This window comes from Pteronotus mesoamericanus, unplaced genomic scaffold (genome assembly GCF_021234165.1).
Source record: "Pteronotus mesoamericanus isolate MK-2021 breed Mesoamerican mustached bat unplaced genomic scaffold, CSHL_Meso_final contig_50, whole genome shotgun sequence".
Classification (NCBI taxonomy): domain Eukaryota; kingdom Metazoa; phylum Chordata; class Mammalia; order Chiroptera; family Mormoopidae; genus Pteronotus; species Pteronotus mesoamericanus.
The window spans coordinates 11,279,953-11,305,954 of record NW_026555186.1 but is presented as its reverse complement, the minus strand read 5'-3'; the positions used below and the strand labels follow the sequence as shown (position 1 = coordinate 11,305,954).

The following is a 26,002-nucleotide window of genomic DNA, read 5'->3' as shown; positions in this document are numbered from 1 at the left end:
CCTCTTCTCCTTACAGGGACACTAAACCCATCATGGGGCCAACTTCATGACATCATCTAAATCTAATTATCTGCCAAAGTCCCCGCCTCCTAATACCATTACACTGGGAATTGGGCTTCAATGAAATGGGGACAAACATTCAGTTCACAACACTTTCTTTCTGCTTTCACTGCTCCTTATTTGGAGAGATTTTAAGTTAGGAGATAATTCTAACATACGACCTAAAGCTCATTGGATGTTATTAGCCACAGCACAGTGTTTCTGGTCTGTATTATCAATAAATGACAAGTAGAAATCTTGAGGCCAAGGCATGTAGTAAATTTAATTCTGAGGGGGTTGAAAGAAATGTTAAGGATATTGGATCCGGGTTCTCTGCAGCCATGTTTGAGAGCTCAGTTACAGAAAATTCCACTTGATCATTTTCTCCCGCCAAACAAGAGCATTGTTTTATTTAAGCCAAATTTGATGCTTATGAGATGCAGTGAGTTTGCTGAATATTCATTTGCAATTCTCTTCATCAAGTTCTTGTATTCACTTTTATTTTCCTTTGACTTATAATTGGTGTTTTTGCATATTTATGATCTGCTTTGTTTTAAAACCGATGACCTGTTTCTAGTGCCATATCATTTCCCCCCACTCAACACCATGAAGTTAGTTCATAAAGAAATCAGGTCATGAAATGATGTTGTTCTGATCATTACCAGGAGCCACCCCACACTCAGCTTGCCTGCGTGCTGCCTGCGGGCTCTGTGGACATTATAGTTCGCTGCCGTAACATAAAAATAAAAATGGAAATATGGAACTCCTTAAAACCCATAATATCTCAGAATCACAGGGGTCAGAGTGGTCATCTAACCGAGGTGATAATTGATCCGATGTTCAAAATCATTGAACTCACACACTTAAATGCTCTCTTCCCAGGTGAAATAATTCTCAGATCATTTACCCTTGGTCACATGATCTGGGTGGATGCAGCTTGACCTCGACTGACTTTCCTCTCAACATACATAGACATGAGTATCACCAGTTAAATGCTCCACGAACAGGTGGTTTCCAAAATGCAGCCACTTAAAATAACCTTAAATGGTGGAATCTCTTTATAGCATGAGATACAAAGGCTTTATAAAGAAAAACAATGTTAGCTTCTTACAAAGTAATACACATCTCTTTAGAAATTCTTCAGAAATCCCTTCCCCGCACCCCAGTAGAGGGTCTGTCTGATTGCACTGGCGGAACCTGACCAGACCCATGGGAATTGGGGCAGCGTGGGACAGTACAGGGACCATCCCCAGAGCCAGGCTGGCCAAGGACTTGCCCTCGAGTCTCTTCATGTTCTTTATGTTATTTCCTTTCAAATTATAAGAGAAAGTTTATTTAGAAAGTCACAGAGGTAGTAGGAGTGAGCCGGCCGGGCAGCTTAGGCTCAGGAAGCCAGTTTGAGAGAGAGAAGATGGGCCCTTGGAGCTTAGGAGAGGGAAAGGCAAAGACGACGTGCCTGGGGGGGAGAGAGGGGAAAGGGAAAGGTGCAGGCGTGCTCCCAAGAGGGAGAGTGTCTTAATTTTTTAGACCTTTGTTCCTTAGTGTATAAAGTGAAACAATAAAATATGTTTATCCTCCTGGTTGTTTTACTTTCTGGACTCTTGCAAGTATGAAAAGACAAAAGGTATATTTGGAAGAGCAGTGGTGATCGTTGGGAAAAAAGCAGAATTGCAATTTGCTGCTAAGTATGGCCTCCTCACCCACCAGCTAGGGATGTATTAATCATGATAATCACTAACAAACATTGACAAATAGCCCCACGCTCATATAAAGTGAAAACAGGGAGGCGGGGAGCAGCAGGGGTAACCCAGCCCCTGGGGTGACTTCTTGGTGCAGGGTGGTTTGCACAGGTTCCAGATGACGCACCAGGCTTGATTTCAAGCCCTGGTTTGAATCTTCACGGTAAACTTGTTTTCTTTTAAGACATCCCACGGGAGGCCAAGATTCCTCTCCTGTTTTCTGACAGATGTGAGAGGAGCTAAATGAAGCAACAAGTTAAAAGAAGATGTCGAGACAGTCTGATGTTATAAAACAAATCCAATGTGGTGAAAATATAATTTTTATTGTGTGTTCTTCTTTACGATCTAGAAAGCAAATGCTTTGATATTTTATTTGCAAAGAAAGCCTTAACCACATCACTTCCTTGGTGTCCTAGATTTTAAACAAAATCATTACATGAATATACCTTTTGAAAGAAAAATGCTTTAGGACATCAGTCCTGTTTGTAAATTTGTGTGGTTATTAAAACATCAGGGCCAATTCTGTTGAACTCAGAGCACAATATTTTAGGATAAAACCAGCTATCAGAAAAACACTTCTAAATTGATTAATTTTTTTTCACCAGAAAAGAAATACAATATTTTACTTGGCATTAAAACTCTACTTGTTTATTTCTTAAGCATCTGCATATTCAAAAAGAAATTGGTAAATGCATTCTTTTCAGTTATCTATAGCCAGGAACTGTGTGCATTGCATACTGTCTGAAGCAATGTAGAACCTAGAACAAATAGCCAAAAGAAGGATTCTCCTTAAGTTCTGTGACAATACAAAGTTGGGTCAAGCAGAGACAGCATTTTTCTGGAAATGTCTCATTCCAAGTCATGGCCCAGGGACCGGTGATGGCTTCCTTCAGTTGTGCTGCTTGCATTTGGTTCTTATTTTGGAGGAACTGACTGCCTAAAATGTTTACATTTTTGCTTTGAAGACATTTTTTAAGGAGAAAAAGGAACAGCTTTCATAGATAATCAGTTATTTTATTATTAGTTCAGCTGCACTTAATAAGGAAAGAGAGTATTTTCTAATTCTGAACTGCTTGGTTTGTGTTGACATTTCTCATTACCTGCATCTTTGCACACTGTTTTTCAAAGCAAATCCAACTATGACAAAGTTTGAAGAATCTTTAGCAAAGTAGATGGTCATTTCGCAGAAGCCAAGTGTGGTGGGGCTTAATTAACAGTGTACCACTGGGCAAGGCATTCACATTCACTGCTGTCAGCTGGAGGAGGACCCATCCTTAGGTCAGAAGTCAAAAAATTGACCAGGAGTTCCCATGTGCTCACATGATTAGCATTCACAGAGGTGATGTGTGACAGTGTGGCTGTGGGAAGGAGTGTCTGCAGGTAACGCTGAAGACTGCTCCCACCCTCTGAGCAAGTGCATACACACACAGGTTGCAAGCATGCACCTCTCCCACTCAGATCACATGTACACATCACATGTGCACACCACAGTGACATGTACACACAGGCGCACACGTGCTACACAAACCATGTACACATGCACATTGCACAAATCACAGAGACCAATCACACATGTTATTACATATATCATACATGCTAATTACACACACCACATCACACATATATCATACATACTAATTGCACACACCATGCACCACACAAATCTTTCACACCTATCATGCATACACATTCATGGCTATATCACACACTAATCACACATAGTGCACATATCCACATCCCATGAGCATACAGCACATGCATACGCACAGTGCGATACGCACAGTTAATAGGTTAGTTATCCGTAGCACTGGAGATGATATGAAATATGGGTGCATACCAGGATATTGCCAGGGGTTGCTGTGAGAATGTGGGTGAGCTCTAGGAACTCTCCGTGTCCGATGCCTGGGATTGAGGGAGTTAGATGGGACAATGTGGAGACCCCGTCTAGTCTGAACAACTCTCCCCCCACTTCTGTGGACATCTGCGTTTACTAACAGAGACACTCATCCCACCATTCTTCCCCCTTCTAATTCTGTTCTGCTTTACCTCTCCATCCCCAAGATGGGATTTAAAAGGCTAATCATTAACATCTCTGCCTTCCCCTTGTGTTCAAACATGGAGAGATAGACAAGGGCATCATGCAGGTGGAGAACAGAAAATTATCTATTATCGTTATAAGTATTTGGAGAATGTGGCTTGTGTCTGGGCCTAATGGACTTGCCACTCTTCCCCTGAATTCACCATCTCCTCTGGCCCAGGGGCCTCATGATTTGGCTGAGAGCAGAGGAGATGAGCGTGACTGCCTTCCTCAGGGGGAACTATGGGGGACTCTGACCCACAGAGTCCCCGGATTCACCGCAGATGGAAGAATTGTTCCAGATCATTTGCCTGTCAAGGAAAGGGGAAGGCAATTCCCCCTAGTGGAGAATGCCCTGAGCCTCTTTGCTCAATGGCTCTTATTGAGAGGCTTACCAGCGAGGGACAAGTAGCAGAAATGTATAGGTAATCTAATTACATCAGTATCTTAAGTTTACAGAGAGTAGGTGATGCTTGAAGAAGACAATGGCAGGAACACACCGCATTGCTTGGGTAGGAGATGAGCAAACGTGGCACCTGGTGGGATTCGTGTCAGGAATTATGTAAATTTCCTTCCCAGCAGGAGCCGGTTATCTGGTATAAGATTAACAGAGCTTGAGGGAGAAACAAAGCACACTTCTAGAAGTGTAATTTACTTCCTGGCCTGATTTCCCCCAGGGGCCCTCAGAGCTGTTATCAGGTCCTGCCTTTCAACCGCATTACCAGTGTTCCAGCCAGGATTTAGGGAGCATCTCCCAGGCCCCAGCTTTTGCAGGACTACAGTCCATGATACCACTCAAAGCGGCCCCCTACAGGGAAGATCCTACTGTGAGGGGCCAGAGAAGACCTAAGCTTCATGGTGCCAAGATCCTTCTCCCAGCCCCCCTCAAGCAGATAAATCCATCCAGCCCTCACTGGGAGAAGCAACTACATTGTGCAGAGGACAAACAGTGTGGTTCTCTGGGAAGTCCCATCATAGCGAACCTTGAAAGCTTAGGAATAAAAATCCTCTGGCTCTGGAGTTTGAGTCATAGCTGCTCATGCTCCCCATGCCAGGTATCTGATGGGATAGGTTGACCTGTGTTAGTGGCAGGCCCTTAGAGAAAAGCACAAAACTTTTGGAATCCAGTGCCCCACCTTTGTTGTTGAAGCTATTGGTTACCTGTTTGGTGAGAAGTAGAGTCCTGTGGAGGAAGGGCAGTGAGATTTTATCCAGGTGTGACCACGCATCTATTGCCAGATCTGTAGGTGTAGCCTGAACATGTAAAAGCAGAAGTGATCCTTCATCATTTTTATATAAGTGTGAATTATTGTCATCATCAAAAAAGTAACAAGTTTTATGTTTTCAAAGGCTACTGTATTCATACATAAACAAAAGATAATGGGGAAATATCACTTATGCAGCAAATGCCATTTTGGTGTGCAGGCAGCCTGTGTTAGTCACCTAGTATCACAATAATGCTGTGTCACAACCATGAAATCTCAGTGGCACACAACTGTACACTGTGGGTTGTCTGGGGTGGCTTTGCTTCCTGAATCTCTTAACTTCCTGGGACCAGTAAACTAACGGGGCCATGTTCTTTTTCTGATAAAGCATAGAAGAGCCACTCAAAACATGCCAGGCCTTCTAGCCTGAACAGGCTCTGGCACGTGGTTACTCAGACCCACATTACATGAGCAAATCACATGGCTGAGCCCAAAGACAAGGAGGGACTGCCAACTCAGCTGTCAAAGCGCATGGATCCAAGAAGGCAAAGGCTGTTTCTGTTCAGTAAATAAAAATGTTCGTTTGGACACAAATGAAATTAACTTCCCGCAGTGGCATATCTTGGAAGACTGTTGCTACTGTGTGTTTTGTTTTTGCTGCATCCAAGAGTTAGACACACTTACCATATTGAGTGGTTCTTTGTGTGCTTTAGATCTTGGCCAACGTGATCATCTTCATCTGTGGGAACCTGGCAGGAGCGTACCACAAGCACCTCATGGAACTTGCTCTGCAGCAAACATATCAGGACACGTGTAATTGCATCAAGTCCCGGATCAAGTTGGAATTTGAAAAACGTCAGCAGGTAAAAAGCATTTCAGTCTTACTTCTACATATTTAGGCATTATTAAAATGACGTTGGTACTGTTAATATCAACTGTGCAGTTCATTCATTCACAAGCCTCAGAGCTAACCCAGAGCAGCCTGTGCCCAGCCTGGGCTGTGCGCTGGGCAGGGTTGTAACACAAAGAGCAGAGATGGCCCAGGGATCCCAGGATCACCCACATGCAGATAAGACAGTCACATCAACCACCATTAACACATGGCTGAGGAACTTGAAATAATAATAACGATGCTTCAATTAGATGCTGACTTTTAGTGAAAGCCCATGTCTCTGTGGTAGTGTTTGTGGCGAGCCTGCTCCAGCTGAAATCTGAGCTTCCTTCTCTCTGTGCCCTGGGATACAATAATCTAATTCCTGACTGAGAAAGGTGGTTGGGATTGGGAGGGAGGGCCAGGAGCGCACCAGTTGCTGCAGTGTTGGGCCATCCTGCTGTGGTTGCTGGGGGTGCTGCAGAGAAACGTTCATCAGGTAAATGCATAGGTTATGACAAAGTATTGAAAAAACTAACGGAGACAAGTTGGGACCTGTGGGAGGCAAAGCCATGTGGTGCCATCTAGGGTGGTGGAGAGCAGGTGAAAGAGGCATCCTTGGAGGGGAAGTCATCCAAACACAAGGGAACCTGTATTTGACATGCTTGACGTCAGGTGATGGCAGGATATCCACGTGAATAGGTTTTTTTAGGGGGGGTGTTGGAAGCTGTGTTTTGGTCACTAAGAACCAGTTCCCCTCTATAAAAATAATGACTAGCATGACTCTGTGTGAACACCCCGCTCACCTTTCTGAGAGCATCCATCACGACGCCTATGCTGTTACCTGAGTTTGGCAGATACTTCATTATTATTTGTTAAATTGTATTGAGTTAGTCCATTTTAAAAAGATTTCATCAAAATGTACTACGATGGTGGGAACAAAAATATCCTTTAAATTTTGATGCTAGATTTTTCTTTGTGTATGGGCCGATGGACAGTAATCCCTATTTTTTTTTTTTTTTTTTTTTGAAAACAGAGAGTTCAGTTTATTCAATCAACAAGTATTGATTGAGCAGATAGTTTGTATTTGGTGTGATTCTGCACACTGGCATATGGCCCAAAACATTATTTTCTAATTGGTATTATTAGGAAATCTCATTAGTTTTTTTCTCAAAAGCTTTTTGTGTTACAACATATATAGGAAAATTACTCAGTAGTTAATATTTAATTCTTTGGTCTCTCTGTATATCAAACCATGGATTCAACATTAAGAGACATAGACATATATATCTTATGGTTTCCATTCTCCAATAGTAGTAACTGTATCAGATTGGTCCTGACAGACATTTTTAGCTTTCTTTTCCATCACCTCCAGAATTTACTTCAAAATGACACCAAGGTTAGGGAGAACTGAAATTTCAAGTAGACACATTATATAACCTAACATTTATAGTACCAGCTTTGACAAAAGTGCTAAGTGAAGCTACTGACCTCATCTGTACTTCATACTTCTCTGAAGAGAGGCTTTGAGTAGTCAGGGAAGGATGTCACCCCTTTTCACATTGATCTATGGCATCCACATGGTCTGACAAGCCACACTTTGACCTTATGTAGCTCAGGAACTGGACCAGTGTGGCATCCTTTGCACCAGAGACTTCATGGGACCATCAGGGAAGGTATTATAAGGGCTTTTACTAGTTTTCTAAAAAGGGGCCAATGATCCCTGTTAAAATAAAGAGAGAAAGGACACTTTAAAGAAAAGCAAGACCTTACATTAATATTTTACACCACAAATGTATTTTATTATCAATATTGGGAGTCAACTCCTGGAGTCTGGTGCCCTGAATATAGTACTTTTCTCATTAGGGCTTCAGAAAATATGTTCCTGGAATTAGAATGAATGCTTTTACTTTTTTTTAGACCAACATGTAAATAAATGGGAATGAGAGATTCTCTCAGTTAATAAAATCCTTAAGATATGATCTGAGAATATAAGGAGACAAATAACAATTGGCTAAGGGCAACCTACATGTCCTTCGTACAAAGGAGCAGTCCCTGAGACCACGAGGACGATGCCTCCACGGACCAAAGTAAACATCTCACAAACCAAGTGCATGCCCAGGGGTTCCTCCTCTTACTTCCTGACCGCCCTTCACCACATGCCATTTTCTTCAATTCATCTGCAGTCACTGGTAAAACAGCAGTGCCCATAAAAGTGCTTTGCTCCTGGGTACGGTGTATTATGAGCAAAATACCCTACCCATGAACGAAGCCCAGACTTGGATAAAATTAATACTATCCATTTTAATAATATATAGATCCAATGATTAGAGAAAGAAAAGGACATTTGAGTGAAACACAAACACACTTAGCATGAGGCAGGGTGCTACTCATGAGGGTGCCTTATAGTTGGCTTAGCCCAGGCTTCTCCCAGGGGCCCTTGCTGTCCACAGGTCACCAGCACTCAAAATATAGCAGCCACCTCGGTAGGTGCCTAAAAGCTCACTGTCACACTAAGTGACTCCGGGGTCCATTTCCCAGGGACGCCATTCCTCTGGCAGGCCTGCTGATGCCCTATTTCTGCCATCTTGAAACTAGGCTGTGAATTTTTTGGTGACAAGGGCCAGCTATTGATTTATTATTTTTCTTTATATTCTTGAAAGCTGGTACAGTTCCTTGCATGGAGAAGGCAAGGAGACGTGTCCTTAAACACCAGCTGACAAAATGCATAAATATATTCTGCACTGGCTTTCCCCCTCTCTTTCCCCTCTTTGTTCACCCTTCACAATGAAACTATTAATTAGATATGTACTTACCAATCATCCTACAGCTATATCCTTTGGCACTTTGGACTCCTCGTGGTTTATGGCAATCCCTGGACTCCTGAGTATACACATAGCTTCATGATGTACTATTCATAAATCTATTCCCCTGTCTCTTCTGACTTCTCTGTGGGTTAAATGTAATCTCTAAACACTCCATACCTTGTGATTGCTTTGAATGAACCTAGATACTATAAGATGTGTCTTCCATCTATGAGTCTCACTTATATAGTCATTCACTAAAGTAATGCTGATCATGTTAAATCTTCAAAGAATAAAACAAAGATAAATAGTAAAAATGTGCATGCACCTCCCTATTCTCCCAGGCCTTTATTCCCCTCCCCCTTAAGTTTCTAGCTTAATTTTGGCTGAAGTATTTTTACAAAGTTGGGTTATTTTAGGCCCATTGTCATGGAAGTGATCAATATCCTTCCAGTAGGGTGTGTACAGACATTTTTGTATGTGTGTGTTATGAATGACACAATTTTTATGTCAAAGTTAAAATACAAACTTGAAATCACCCAGCCTGTTAAGTTGATCCAGATGTGCTGAGAACATAACATTTACACAAGCCTTTATTAAAATGCTTGGCTCATGGATACGGTTGTGATGGCGGTTTGCAGGCTAATACATCTCTAAAGCAGTGCTAGATTTTGACATTGATGAGTATAGCACTTAACATAATTACCCTTTCAGATCTTTGCTGGTGAATTTTATTAACAAGTTGAGGGGGAAAATGTTTAGGAGGAATATTTAGGAGTGGACCTGTGTAGGTCAGTACACAGAGACAAATGTCAACAACAGACTCTACTTTTTAAAAAGTGATAGATAGATCCAGAAGCACTCAAAACCTGGGCTTTGAAGACATAAAACTTTCAAATGAGTGAGCTTTCTGAAAAGTTATGAGTGGCATTTGAATGTTTTATTGAAAAACAGAGAAGTCCTTTCATTAGGAGAGCATTGTGCTTCATCAGTGGATATAAATGAACAAAAAATGTGACAACTTCCATTTGAGAGAGTATTGATGGAGCTCTCACAGTTGCTTGCTGATGAATAATTTAAAACTTAAATTATTTAAAACTTGCCTTTAAATAAAGTTTGCTTTTTATATGTTTTCATGAAAAATGTTCCTATTGTTTCTTCTGTAAATTAGCATTTGTAGCTACTGTCTTCTGCCCTTAGTAATATCATGATTTGATTTGTATTTATTGGGAAATGAATAATATGAGAATGAAGACTAAAGAGACCAAATCGAGATTGTTGTGAAAAAAATAATATTATTGTGCAAAAAAATAGAAAGATACCAATTTTATGGTATTTTGGGGGGTGTTTTTTCTAGAAGGTAATGAGTTTAATCATTTCATCTCTTACTCTTAATAATTTTCTTTACTGGTGAAACACAATGATGGCCTGGATTGCCTTCTAAATCTAAAGAAATAATAGCTAATATAACCCTCCAGTTGAGAATGGATTTAGAGAACTTCCTTTTCTGTGGCTTCAGAGAAAGTTCTATACTTTCTCCCAATTTAGCCTTTCTTCACCAGGACACACTTTGAGTAGAGAGATGAGGAATTTGAAAATCAGATGCTACCATACATGTCTCCAGTATCACTTACACCCTGCAAGGCAGACCCAGGTCTGATGTTCCTGTTACAGCCCCTCTCCCAGGGGAGTGCTTAGGCTTCTGGAGGCAAGGAGCCTACAGTGCTCAAGTGGGAGGTTCAGCTCCTGTCATGAATGTGGTGAGTTTATTTGTTATAAGGGAGCCAAACTCTCCATAACATCTGTCCCATGATTCTCAGATTCTGTGAATCTTAGAGTATCCTGCTCAGATTAAATTTGAAAAAAAAATGCAGCTCAAAAACACAGAGATTTCCCAGCATCTCAGCTTCAAGAAAAACAGTGTAATATCCAAATTTTCTTTCTTGCTGACAACATCATAGCTTAGGATGCAAATGTGTTTTTTTTTCTTGTTGATGAATTATCTTTCTTTGTTCCAGTAGAGTATAATGTTTCCTTTGTTATATATTTTATAACTTTTTAGACCAACTCTATTTTATCTATGAATTTGTCTCTATGTCCATGTTCCAGTAACTTCACGATTGTAATTGCTGTATTTTGCAAGTACTTCTTATATCTTAGAAGATTGCTGCCACTATTCTTTTTATATACATTTAATTAGAATTAGATTTAAACATTTTTGTCAGTTTATGTTTTTTACATAAACTGTGGGATTATTTTTTTCAGCTCCCTAAATATCTCTTTAGCCTTTGCATTAAAAAATGTTGGATTTCTTTATTTCTGAGAATATACCATTAAATCAATCAACAAAGCTTTTAGGATTTTCTCTGCAAAATTCTTACACAGTTTTAACATGTTTATTCTGAAACTGTGATAGATTTTTGTGCTCTAATGAAGAGATTATGTTCTTTTCAACATGACTTTTACCTTATTATAAAGAGTATTGCAAATGCAGGGACACTGTTGGGATATATGCTTACCTTGTTTCCAGACACTCAGGAAATTCTCCATTCAGTCTAATCATGCTTCCTTCCTGAAACCATGTACAATAATCACATGCACACTATATTTTATGTTTTTTCTTACCTTCCGTTTTTTACAGTGTCTGGTATCAAAAGCCTCCAAAGCTGTCCTGAGTGACATTATTCTATTGGGCAGCTTTGTTGATGTCTGTGGTTATAGAAACGTCCATTTTTTTAAATCTAAATGTACATTAAATACACATATCTTTAAAAAATATTTTGATGATTTTTTCTAGCTTCTTTAACTATTCATTTTTTTTTTAGCCATTCCATTTTGATTTTTCCTTTCAACCTATACTTACTCTGGTTTTTAGCGAGATGCAGTTAGAACACTTGCATTGTTGCCATGATCATTATTCCATATATAGTGTCTCTCAGTCTGTTTCCTGATGCATAGTGTTGTTTCTTAATTTTTTATTGCAATGTCATTATATTTTGTGTTTCCTTTTTCTTTTAAATATGACTTATAAGGCCTTTATTCTATTTCTAACATATCTTGTAAGCACTTTAGAATATCCACCAGCATTTCAACATTATAATTATTATTTACTCAAATGATCACAATAATGCATATCTATGTCCTTCCTTGCTAATAAATAATCCAGCTTATCTTATTTTAAAATTAATGAACTAAGAAAAAAGTTATCTTTTCTTAGGTATCTCATAATGAATGTCTTGATTTTTGCTTCTTATCACTCACTGCTAAATTTCTTGGAAAAGTAGCTACAACTCTGTTTCTCTTTCCTTCTTACCCACTTCCTAACTTCACTATTCAACTGCCATCAAAATTCACCGTTCAACTTGCTAAATTTAAAGACATTTTCCATCCTAGATTTCTGCAGTATTGATGTTTTTGCCCACATTTTTGTTTCCTTCAGGAAATAATATTCTGGAAAAACCAAACCTCCTCTCTTGGTTCCCATCATCTGGAACCATTCTGGGTCTCTGGCATTTTTTTCTCTCCACATTCTTCATAGACAGTGTTCTATTTCTGTCCACAAACACACACACATGCTTCTTAGGATTCTGCAGAGGGGCACCTTTGCTCCATCCTTGTGTTGGTCAGGTTTCAGCGTGTCACGCGTTTCCGTTTGTCCCGTCTACATGAATTGCTCTCAATGCACTAATTCTGCCTCCACTCTTTCAGGAGTTCCAGACCCATTTGCATTAACATCACAAACTCAGAATATCCAAACTCCATTATTCCTTGGACTACATTCATCTGTCATCCTCTCTGTTTCTGTGAGTGACTCCACCCTTTCTCCCTCATTTTAGTTCTGAATCTCCCTTCTTTATCTGTGCTTTCTCCTTTGTGTCCCCCATAAAATCAATTGCTCTATAGTGTAGTTTTTACTTGTCATTCTCACTGCCACCACCTTAGGATTTCCCTGCACCCTGCCCTCTTCAAATTAATGTCATACAATAGTGTCATATTAATCTTCCCAAGATTAGTATCGGGGCAAAGCTAAGCTTGTAAACATCCTGGCTTGATTAATAATGCAGTGGTCTTAACAGCTGTTCTTTGAACTGTTTGCTGAGAAACAGTATTGGGCAATTGTTATGAGCATGGCTCTGCTTCCTCATTGTCTGGTTTTTAATCCTTTTGAGTCCTTAGTTTCTTCATCTGTAAAATGGAAGCATTATTCATGTGGGCTGGAATAACAAAATCATGAATGGGGTGGTTTGTAAATAGGAGATATTTATTGCTCAGGGCTCTGGAGGCTGGAAATTCAAGATCAGGATGCCAGCTTGATGAAGTTCTGGTGGGAACCCTGTTCCAGGTTGCAGATGACTGACTTCTCCCTGTATCTTTATCTGGAAGAAGGGATGAGGGAGCTCTGTAGGGCCTGTTTTCTAAGACCTCTGGCCCCATTCATGAGGGTCAGCTCTCATGAGCTGATCACTTCTCAAAAACCTCACTTCCTCATGCTATCACTTTGAGAATTTCAACATACAAAGTTGGGGTGGGGTATACAAACTTTCATTCATAGCAATGGAGTAATGACATTACCTAGCTCAGTAGAGTTGTGGGTATCATATACATTTTTATTATCACTCAAGAAGCATGTGCTCACTAAAATGTATATACGTGCATATATATATACATATTTTTACTATTCCTATATATGTACTTGCTTACTGTATGCATGTGCTTGCTATATAAATAAACATGTACTCAGTAAAAATATATTCATATATTTATAAATATATATTTAGTAAATATTTTTATATATTGTATTATACTAATCATATATATGCATGTGTGTATGTGTGTAGTCTACATAACACGTGTATATATGATACACATTCTGAAGTCCACTTGGCCTAAAGAGAGTCCATGGAAAATAGCTGGCACTCTATATCAGGGCAGAAGGGCAGCCGAGGCCCATCTGATGAGGTACTGGGTTCGCCTAGAAATTTTTAAGAGTGATAATCAAAGCAGAGCCAGCATCCTCATCTTTAAAGTCCTGAGAAAAGAAGAGCTGGTGGAACCCCAGAAACCTAGAAGGTCTTTTTCAGCTGACAGGTTATGACTAGGGAAATGCTGAGAGCTGGGAGTACTCAAGGCCGTCCCAGTGAGAGAGTAGCCAGTTTGTATAAAAGCTTTGGGAAGGAAGAAGCCTCCTCTGAATCGCCATGGTACCAGTCAACAAATTCCTAACTACGTGCATTAACCTTCTTTTTAGTAATATCTTTATCGGCATCCTCTTTTAAGCCATTATTTAGAGACATTTTTTACACTGAAAAAAAAAAATAGGAGGAGAACGTGATAAGGCACTCAAGATATGGCCCGAATCTTCAATTATTCTACAGGCACTGCAAATATCCATATTGGACTTATTCTGATGATGTTAACATTTCAGTATTAAGGGTAAAGGGAGAAATCTTAAAAGCTTCTAGAAAGAAAAAAAATTAAAATTAACTGCTGTGGGACAAAAGTCAGATTTCCATTTTTCATAAACAACACCAGATGTTAAAAAACAGGAGAACAAAATCTTAAAAGTATCCTAAAAATGTATTTTGCACCTTGATTTGTGAACCAAGTCAAACCATTATTCATAAATGAGGTTCAAGTAAGACTTTCAGGCCCACATGAACTCCAAGTACAACCCTCACACATGTTTTATGACATGGAAATTTGAAGATTTTTTCCAGTAAAACACAGAAAAATGAATTCAAACAAAAAAGAAAATGTTGGAGGATTAAAGAAACTTTTTGAAATTGCTAGGTCAAAGGCAGTTTCATTTTTAGCTTTTTGAGGAAATTCCAAACTGCTTTCCACAGTGGCTGCACCAGTCTACATTCCCAGCAATATTGTACTAGGATTCCCTTTTCTCCACAGCCTCGCCAGCACCTGTTGTTTGTTCATCTGTTTATGATGGCCATTCTGACCGGTGTGAGGTGGTATCTTATTGTGGTTTTAATTTGCATTTCTCTGATGGCTAGTGATGCTGAGCATCCTTTCACATGCCTCTGGGCCCTGTTTATGTCCTCCTTGGAGAATTGTCTGTTCAGGTCCTTTGCCCATTTTTTAATTGGCTTGTTTGTCTTCCTGGGTTGGAGTCATGTGAGTTCTTTATATATTTTGGAGATCAAACCCCTATCTGAGGTATCATTGGCAAATATATTTTCCCATATAATTGGTTCCCTTTTCTTTTTGCTGATGTTTTCTTTAGCTGTGCAGAAGCTTCTTATTTTGATGAAGTCCCATTTGTTTATTCTTTCCTTTATGTCCCTTGCTCTAGGGGACCTATCAGTGAAAATATTATGTGTGGGATATCTGAGAGTTCCCTGCCTATGTTCTCCTCTAGAACTTTTATGGTGTCGCAACTTATCCTTAAGTCTTTTACCCATCTTGAGTCTATTTTTGAGTATGGTGTAAGATGGTGGTCGAATTTCAGTTTTTTGCATGTAACTGCTGGGATTATACCCAAAGAACCCAGAAATGCCGATTCAAAAGAACCTATGCACCCCAATGTTCATAGCAGCACAGTTTACAATAGCCAAGTGCTGGAAGCAACCTAAGTGCCCATCAGTAAATGAGTGAATAAAAAGAACTATAGTACATTTACACAATGGAATACTATTAAAAGAAAGCAGCAGAAACAAAGAAAGAGCTACTACCCTTCATGACAGCATGGATGGAACTGGAGAGCATTATGCTAAATGAAATAAGCCAAGGGGTGAACAACAAATACGATATGATCTCACCTATAAATAGAACCTAATCAACAAGACAAACAAGCAAGGAAAATATAACCAGCAACACTGAAACATAAAAGAAACTGACAGTAACATGAGGGAAGGGGTGGGTAATGGGGAAAGGAAGGGGAAGGGTCAAATCAAGGAATGTGTATAAAGGACCCATGGACAAAGCCAAAGTGGGGAAGGATTGAGGGAGAGAGGTGGGGGTGGGTGGGGCAGGGGAAAGTGGTGGCAGGAAAATGGAGACAAATGTATTTGAACAATAAAAAAAATAAAAAATTTTTCTTTTTAAAAAAGTAAAACTTTGTGAACTGCGAAACTGGTAAAACTTGAAAGTGAAGACTTAAATAATTCTTGCCTAATATAAAATAGCAATAGTCATTAAAACAGAAAGAACAAAAGTCTAATATTTTGAAAATCAAATCAGCTCAGCTTGGAAGTTATTGAGTTGATGGCTCTCTTGACTAGAACAGATACTTCTAGAGCAACAGCAACAAAAGGAATGGTTTACCCCATTGCTTTCAGTCATGATGACTACATTAATCTCAAACATTTAAAGAGTGTATTAGATTTGTTTTGTTTTTATCAAATGGATCATGTTTTAAGTGTGAAAAACTGTCTTTTAGTGGTAATTCAAAATTTAGTGCAGAGAGAAAAAGACATTGCCTATATAAGGACAAGCTATCTTGAATTATGCAGTTCGGTACACTGAGTCCATAATATTTTTCTTCCATCCTGTGCAATAAAATCTCAGCTTAAGGACCAGGGAAATAGTGCTTATTACACTTAAGCTATAAAAGTCAGAATCCTCTGAAGCACATTCTACATTTCAGCATTATTGGTATTTGCATTTACATAACATTTTTCATCTAAGGGAACTGAGTTCTTTATAAACATCGTAAATACCACATTGCATAGAAATGCCTCATACAGTGGTGCTATTGCCATAAATATATAGGGCAGGGAATTACTGAGGTTTAAGCAAAAGCTCAGGCTGATGGGCAATTTCAGTCAACTTCCTGCAAGCAAGATTCAAGCATAAGTTTTATTTGGGAATAATTTGCTCTTGGGACCATTTGTCCTCACCTCATCCTCCTGATGCGTTCAGTCTGAACCTTTTCTCCTTGGAAAAGTTGCTGCAGGAAAGTTTGGTGCACTCAGGGAAGGTGAGGACCTTCATGCTGACCAGAATTCCCTCACTGCGTAGACAGCTCTGTCCTTCTTGGAGTGCATGGCTGTGCCTTTCAACCCCTAACATAAAGAGCTCCCCCAGGTAATGTGACTGACCCTGGACAGGTATGGTTTTCTGTTTTAGTTGGTTGGTTGATGTTTTAACTTCTCTGTGCCTCCGTCTCATGGTCTGTAACAAGTAAGTGGTTACCGGTTGCTGTGGGTATGAAGTGTATATGAGAGTCTGGAGCAGCCTGATATAGTGAGTGTGCAGTGCACGTGGGCCCTTAGCTACTAGGTGGACATTGTATGGAGACTGAACCTTACTGGCTCCTAGTTTCCATGAGTTGTAAATGGATGGCTTTGCACAGAGATCCATCTATTATATGAACACTCAGAAATACCCTAAACATTACAGGAAAAATTAGCCACAAATGTACACTTTTGGAAATTTGCCATGTTTCTGACACATCTTAAAAATTAATGCAATAACTCTATGAAGGTAAAGAGGTACTGAGAATAAAGGCGCGAAACCAGTTTGTGTGTTGCTTCACATTTGGCTTCCTATTTGTGCCTTCTCTTCCGTCTCCACCATTGTTTGGCAGAATTTTAGAAACCCTTAAAGATCTACAAGAAGCATCAGCCTTGATTGCTGCAGGTCACACTGTCCTTTTTCTGTTTCCTGATATGCTTTCTTTCTCTCTGCATCAAAGTGTATCAGACTCAAAATACAAAGCAAGGGGTTAATGGGATTCTCTGCCTTCCTTCTCCCTTGGAGGAGTCCTTCCAAGGGCAAGGGTACAATGCTAAGAGTGACATCAGTGCTCAGTAAGTTTCCGTTTCCTCTCATGTAAAATAAAGGCTCTGTCTGGTTTGTTTTACTTAACATAATACTCTCAATATCCATCCTTCCACTTTGCAGGTGGCAATATTTTATCTTTTATTAATGGCTGAGTAGTACTCCATTTTATGTACGAAAAGGACAAAAAAATCTCTGATTTCACTCAGATGTGGGATATAAAACAAAAAGCAACAAAGGAACGAAAAAAATAAACGTACAAAAAATGACAAACTCATAGACACAGAAAACAGAATGGTGGTTACCAGAGGGAAAAGTTGGCAGGGAGGACGAATTGAGTAAAAGGGGTCAAAGGAGACAAAAGGAGACAGACTTTAGATGGGAGGAGCACACAGTGGAATACAGATGTCGTATGATAAAGTTGTACCCTGAAATTTATAGTGTTATTAACTAATGTTACCCCAGTAAGATTAATAATGAAATGAGGGTCCTGGACCCCGATAGATTTACATTTATTATATTTTCTAATATTATTTTCAGTCTCTCCGAAGCCTTCAAAAGAAAACTCTGTGACTGGTTTTCTTTTCTTTTTACTACATCTCAAATTCTGGCTATGCTTTTAGGTGTTTCCATTAAGCTTTTCACTCCTTGCTTTCTGTGGTCCTTCATTTGTATGCTGTGGGTATGCTGTTCATTTCTCATGGCATATTACTCCTATTTTAGCTAATTGTCTCCATGAGTTATAAATATTCATGCATGCTGGTTACGAGAAACTCTTTAGAGCAATGCATTAGGAAAAAGCTGTTTCTTAAATGAACAGTTCTGTTTTCTTTGACAATGAAGAGCGCTGTGATGATATATGAAAAAATACTATTTATCCCAGAAATATATTTTTCCATGACTATCAACTGGTCATACAAGAATGTAAGTATTCTTCATTCTAGTGGTTTCAGGTAAGGAGCCCCCACCAAGGTATGTTTTATGGCAACAGAAAAAGGCAGAGTTGACTAATAATTTAAGAAAATTTTGGTCATGTAATATACCTAATTTCAGAAAAACTGACTTATTGTGAGAATTGGAATATATAAAATGCATAAGATAAACTAGTCTCAAGTCTTAAACCTAAAAAATTTTAATTATAGATAAAATGAATTAAGAATATTTTGTGCCATTTAATAGAACATTGATGAGCAAACATATATTATTTTAAATTTGCAGAGGGAACTATTTCTGCCATTGTAAGCAAAATGGATTTCATGCCAAGTACTGAAAATTAATGGAATTGGATAAAGGTCTTTTTCTCACAGATATGGCTGAAGCAAACAATGAGAGCCCAGAAGATAAGCAATTAGAAGTTACAAAACATAAAACTAGTCTAATAAATTTGAGTGATCTGTTATAAGTCACTTCTGGCAAAGAAAATGCTATCATTTTTATGTCTTCAGAATTATACAAGTGGGATCCACTTAAATTTAGAGATATATCCTCACTGAAGGAATTTCTTTGTTCTGTTCTCAAACACATAACTCTGAAGTATAAGATGTAGAGGTAACATTATTTTCATATTTCAATCCTAATTTGGATAACAATGGAATAAAATGTTCTCCTTGATCTATTGGAATTACATATATTATGTTGATGTGGAATAGAACATTGATATAAAATCATTTCCATTGTTAATATTCTGATCTCATATAAGATTAAGCATGGAAATTTGAGTTCTCTGGACACTGTATTTCTTTCTGGGTGAACTGTCAGTTTAGAGCAAGCCTAGCCAAAATCTCAGTGTTTTCCTTAAACATGGTCAACGTAACAACTTCTGAGTCTGGAGGATCTAAGTGTAGCCTTTATTAAACTACTACTACTACTACTACTACTACTACTACTACTACTACTACTACTTCACACACACACAGACACACACACGTATATATAAAAAAAATACAGTCTGCCCATACAGTATCCAGCCATGTACTATGAAAAATAGATTATTGAAGAAGATACAAGAAACATTGTACACAGGACAATGCCGCCTCAGTCTCCTTCAAAGTAGGCACCTTGGGACCTCACACAGTTCTCCAAGTCGCCATTAGCTGCCCTATCATATTTTCCTAAATCTCATTGATGGTCTGAAATCTCTTTTCTTTCAAAAGCTATTTTATTTTATTTTACTTTATTTTATTTTATTTTTTTAAAGTATATTTTATTGATTATGCTATTACAGTTATCGCATTTTTTTCCTCCCCTTTATTCCCCCCACCCTGCATCCCCCCTCCCACCAGCACTCCTCCCTCTTAGTTCATGTCCATGATCGTACATATAGGTTCCTTGGCTTCTCCATTTCCTATACTATACTTAACCTCCTTCCTGTCTATTTTGTACCTACAAATTATGCTTCTTATTCCCTGTACTTTCCCCCTGACTCTCCCCATCCCCTCCCTGCTAATAACCTTCCATGTGATCTCAATTTCTGTGATTCTGTTCCTGTTGTAGTTTTTTGCTTAATTTGTTTGTTTTTTTTTTAGGTTCAGTTGTTGGTAGTTGTGTGTTTGTTGTCATTTTACTGTTCATAGTTTTGATCTTCTTTTTCTTAGATAAGTCCCTTTTACATTTCATATAATAAGGGCTTGGTGATGATAAATTCCTTTAACTTGACCTTATCTGGGAAGCACTTTATCTGGCCTTCAATTCTAAATGATAGTTTTGCTGGAAGGAATAATCTTAGATGTAGGCCCTTGCTTTTCATGAATTTGAATACTTTTTGCCAGCTTTTTCTTGCATGCAAAGTTTCTTTTGAGAAATCAGCTGATAGTCTTATGGGAACTCCTTTGTAGGTAACTGTCCCCTTTTCTCTTGCTGCTTTTAAAATTCTCTCCTTATCTTTAATATTAGGTAATATCATTAGGATGTGCCTTGGTGTGTGCTTCCTTGGAACCAACTTCTTTGGGACTCTCTGAGCTTCTTGGACTTCCTGGAAGTCTATTTCCTTTGTCAGGTTGGGGGAATTATCCATTATTTTTTCAAATAAGTTTTCAATTTCTTGCTCTTCCTCTTCTCCTTCTGGCACCCCTATGATTTGGATATTGGAACGTTTATAGTTGTCCCGGAGGGCCCTAAGCCTCTCCTCATTTTTTGATTTCTTGTTTCTTCATTCTGTTCTGGTTGAATGTTTATTTCTTCCTTCTGTTCCAAATCACTGATTTGAGTCCCAGTTTCCTTCCCTTCACTGTTGGTTCCCTGTATATTTTTCTTTATTTGACTTTGCATAACCTTCACTCTTTCCTCTATTTTGCAACCATACTCAACCATTTCTGTGAGCATCCTGATTACCAGTGTTTTGAATTCTGCATCTGATCAGTTGACTCTCCATTTCTTAGTTGTATTTTTTCTGGAATTTTGATCTGTTCTTTCATTTGGGCCATATTTCTTTGTCTTGGCACACCTGTTATGTTGTAAGGGGTGGAGCCTTAGGTATTCACCCGGGCAGGGCCATTGCCCTGTTTGGGAGAGGGATTAGAGGGGGAACTATGCCACTTGTTGAGCTCTTACCCACTTTCAGTTACTTCCCCCTCTACCCATAAGCAAATTAGGCCCTTCTGGTGCTGATTCCAGGGTGGGTGAGTTTGTGTACATACTGGGACCCCATGGGTCTCTAAAGTGAATCCTTCTGTGAGGCTGAGAGTTTTTCCTGCCACTGCAACCCCCACAGATTTTTGCAGCCAGAGGTTTTGAGGCTTTCTTTTCCTGTGCTGGAACCCTGGGTTGTGTGGTCTGTATCATTCCTCAGTTGTTCCTTCCAGTTTATCCACATGCAAATGTAAGACTGTACATCCTCTATGCCCTGACTTCCCATCTCCTCCCCTCCTACTGGGCTGGGTGAATGTTTCTTCTTTAATTCCTTAGTTGTCAGACTTTCATAAAGTTCAATTTTCTGGCAGTTCTGGTTGTTTTTTAATTTGTTGTTCTTTTGGTTGTGCGAGGAAGCAAAGTGTATCTACCTATGCCTCCATCTTGTCAAAAGTGATTTTAGTTTTGGGAAAAGCCAGAAATCACAGGGTGCCAAATGTGGGCTGTAGCTTGGCTGAGTCACCTGGGTGATTTGATGTTTTGCCAAAAAACTCTGGATGAGACATGATGCATGAGCAGGTGCATTGTTGTGATGAAGCTTCCAATCACCAGTCACCCATAGCTGTGGCCTTATGAATCATCTGAGTGGTTTCCACAGAAGAATGTTCAAGCTTAATGTAAAATTTGATGCAGATTCATTGCTTTACTCTCAGAGTCATTTTGAATGCAATGGTCACACAGTACACATGCTTACTCAATGGCGTCTACTGCCCCCACTGACTAGTACAGTGAAGTCATCATTGTTCACACATATGCATTCCAGTCCACTCTTCTTGGCTGCCAGGTTACATCAATATTGTGCAAGCCATCCTCATTATATTAAAAATGGCAGGATTTTTTCCAGAAAGAACTTCGTGTGTGTGTGTGTGTGTGTGTGTGTGTGTGTGTGTGTGTGTGTACACATACATACTGTGATAGAGGGGAATGGAACTATGTATTTTTTCTGTTATTCACTTTATTATCTGTGGAGGAATAGGAGCTGAAGAACTATAATGTGTAGTACTTCAAGTGAGGGGCACTTACAGGAAGACTTGCTTGTTCAGCACCTCTGCATGCTGACATGTGCCAGGGTTTGGGTCTCTAATCTGTTATTTGTCACTCACTCCCTTGGGGCTCCCATCCTTTCTCATGGCTTTAAAACCATACACACACTGATGACTATACAGCTCTGATCTCTCCCCTGAAAGCCGTACTCACAGTTCAACAACCAAATCTATTTTTTCATTGGATAAGCATCTGAAACATAACATGGCCAAAAGGGAACCTTTGATTTCCGTCAAACCTAGTTTTTCTGTGCTTTCCTCTCAATAAATGATACCCCATGTACCTAGTTGTTCAGGCCAGAACCATAGGAATAATCATAATGGGCTCTGCATTTTCCCTTCCTGCTCATGTCCAGACCATAAGCAAATGGTATTAACTTTGCCTTCCACTGCACCAAAACCCAAATACTCTCACCTTCCCCCTTACTACCCTCATTCATGCCACCTTTCTCCCTCCTGGACTTCAGCATTAACTAAATTGTCCTGGCTCAAATTCTTGTCTCCTACATTTTATTCACCACACAGTAACCACATTAAGCCTTTAAAAAGTCCGACACCAGATGATATTACTCTTGACCTTAACTCCAGAGAATAGACTCTAAATATCTATTCTTGGTCTGTAAGGCCCAAAATGATCTGGCACTGTCTCCAGTCTTATATTCTACCACGTCTGTTCCTCACATTAAGGATATAAGATTCTATGTTTTTTCCTCAGGCTGGGGGCCTTTCACAAAAGCCTTTGATACTCACTCTTCCCTCTGCTCTTTACCTTCCTTCCATTAAATCGCTACTCCGTCCGACGCCAGGCTGCGGCGGTGGTTCTGTGACCCCGCTGTCTGATACCGCGTCGCCGTGATCCGTCATTCCCTGACCCTGCGTTATTGTTGCATAGGGCTTGCCGATGCATTATACCACTTTCTTTTTCTAATTTCCTTTTCTTTTATGTTTTCCTTTTTACTTGCTTTTTGTCTATATCATAAGTTTGAAGCATTTTCTATAAAGGACCAGACCAAGAACATTTAGTCTTTGTGAACCATGAGGCAAAATCAAGCAACTCATCAAAAGACATATTGTCTCTCACACACACACGCATGTGCATGCACACACACACATGCAGACACACATGCACACTCTTTGCATTTTAAAATGTAAAAACTGTTTTCAGTTTATGGGCCATCCGAAAATGGATAAGTAAGAAAATTTAGTCCATGAGCCATAGGATGACGACCCGTGGTTTTTATCACTCAATAGAAAGTAAGAAAGTAAATACCATTATGGGAGGGGCTTTAAAAATTAATTTATCAGTATTTTCTTGGCACTTAGAAAATAGAGGCTCAAAGAAGCCACAATAAATACATTCAAAATTTAAGGAAACCATGCTAAAAGAATTTAAGAGAAGTGTGACAACAATGACTCACCAAATAGAAAATATCAATAGAGTGATAAAAATTATTTAAAAAGCCAATTGGGATTTCTGGAATTAAAAGTAAAATAACTGAAATAAAATATCCACTAAAGGGGGTCAAGAGTAGATTTAAATTTGTCAGAATTTAAATAATCAGTAAACTTGAAGACATATCAATAGATATTATACAAGCTGAAGATCAAAGAGAAAAAGAATAGAAAAAGATAAACATAGCTTCAGAGAAATGTAGCATACCAGTATGTGTATCAATACAAGCAAATTGTGATTCCAGAAGGAGAGGACACAGAGAAAGAGAAAAGCATTCAAATTAATGGTGAGGAACCTGGCCAAGTGGTTCAGTTAATTGGAGCATTGTCCTATACATTAAAATGTTGCGGGTTCGATTTCCGGTCAGGTCACATACTTAGTTTGTGGGTTTGATCCCTCGGTGGGGCACATACAGAAGGCTGCCGATCAATGTTTCTCTCTTACATCAATCTCTGTCTGTCTGTCTGTCTGTCTCTCTCTCTTTCTCTGTCTCCTCTTCACTTTCTAAACATATCCTTGGGTAAGGATAAATACAGCAATAATAAAATTTCACAAATTTCCATCTTTCTAAAAAAATAACGGTAAGCATTTTTCCAAATTTCATGAATCCAAAAATTGAAAAAAATTCAAGTAGGTTAAATGAAAAGAGATTCATAGTAAGCCTCATTGCGATAAAAATTCTGAAAGCCAGTCACAAGGGGAAAAACTGGAAAACAGCAAGAGAAAAATGTCCCATCACTTATACGGGAACCCTAATAGGGTTAATGGCTGACTCCTCCTATGAAACAATAGAGGCCAGAAGGTAGGGAGATGGCACATGCAAAGGACTTCAAGGAGGAAAAATGGTCAACCATGAAACTCATGTTAAGAAGATAAATAAAACAAACTCTAAATATATACTTGTTCTTGTTTCTTCTCTCAGCTTTTTTAAAAGACATAAAATTACATAGAATAATAATTATAACAAGGTATTTTTAACATTCTAACATATATAGAATTATATGTATACCACACAATAATATCAATAATTGATGCAATAATGATTTTTGCATGCAACAATAATAGTAAACAAGGGGGAAGAATAAGTAAAAATTGAGATGTGATCCTGAATTTCATGTGGAAACACAAGTGGTCCAAAACAGCCAAAACTATACTGAAGAAGAATAACAAATTTAGCCCTGGCTGGTGTGGCTCAGTGGTTTGGGTGCTGGCCTGGGAACCAAAGGGTCGCCATTTTGATTCCCAGTCAGGGCACATGCCTGGGTTGCAGGCCAGGTCTGCAGTAAGGGGCGTGCAAGAGGCAACCACACATTGATGTTTCTCTCCCTCTCTTTCTCTCTCCCTCCCACTCTGTCTAAAAGTAAATAAATAAAATCTTTAAAAAAAAATAATAACAAATTTAAGCACTAACTCTTCCTGATTTCAAAACTGGCTATAAAGTAGTATTAATCAAAAAAGTGTGGTAATGGCATAAAGATAGAAAAATTATTCAATGTGATAGAATTGAAAGCCCACAAATACAGCCACTTACACACTTATGAAGTTCACACTTACAGCCAGTTGGTTTCTCATGAGTGCCAAGATACTTCAGTGAGAAAAGAATACTCTCTTCATTAAATGGTGCTGTGACAATTGAATGTCCACATTTAAAAGAATGAAATTTGACCCTTACCTTACAGCATTAACTCAAAATTGTTAAAAAAACTAAATGTAATAGTTAAAACTAGAAAACTCATGATAGAAAGCATTACATAAAAATGCTTCATGACATAAGATTAAGCAAGGTTTCTTAGCTACGACACCAAAGCACAATAGATAAATTGTGCTTTACCAAAGTTGAAATCTTTCATACTTCAAATGATGCCATCTAGGTAGTGAAAAGACAGCTCACAGAATCTGAGAAAATATTTGCAAATCATATATCTGAGAAGGGACTTGTACCTAGAATAGATTTTTTAAAGAAACCCTTACAGATCAATAATAAAAAATGAAAATACTCCAAGTGAAAATAACAAAAAGGATCTTAACACACCATTTCTCGAGAGATAATACACAAATGGCCAATACACACATAAAAAGGTGCTCCTCATTTGCAATCTGGGAAACATAAATTAAAACCATAATTAGATATAACTTTATAGTCACTAGGATGGCTGCAATGAAAAAGAAAGTAACATATGTTGGTGAGGATGCAGATAAAGCAGAATCCTTGTACACGGTTGGTGTGAGTGTAAAGTCGTGCCCTGACTTTGGACAACAATGTGGCACTTCCTCAAAAGGTTAAAAATGATGTTACCATGTGAACTAGCAATGTTATTCCTAGGTATACACTTATGAGGAATAAAAACATATGTCCACAAGAAAACTTCTGCATGATTGTTCATAGCAGCACTATGCATTATTCATAC

At 38.8% G+C, this 26,002-nt stretch overlaps 1 protein-coding gene across 3 annotated transcripts in view; it reads left to right on the top strand.

The window, feature by feature from the left end:
* Positions 1-26,002, top strand: part of ADCY2 (adenylate cyclase 2) — a 360,417-nt gene that overhangs the window by 191,813 nt on the left and 142,602 nt on the right. For all 3 annotated transcript variants that reach the window (XM_054578337.1, XM_054578339.1, XM_054578338.1), the window contains one exon: positions 5,774-5,923. In XM_054578337.1, the coding sequence (XP_054434312.1) occupies positions 5,774-5,923 (150 nt within the window). The remainder of the gene's footprint in view (positions 1-5,773; positions 5,924-26,002) is intronic.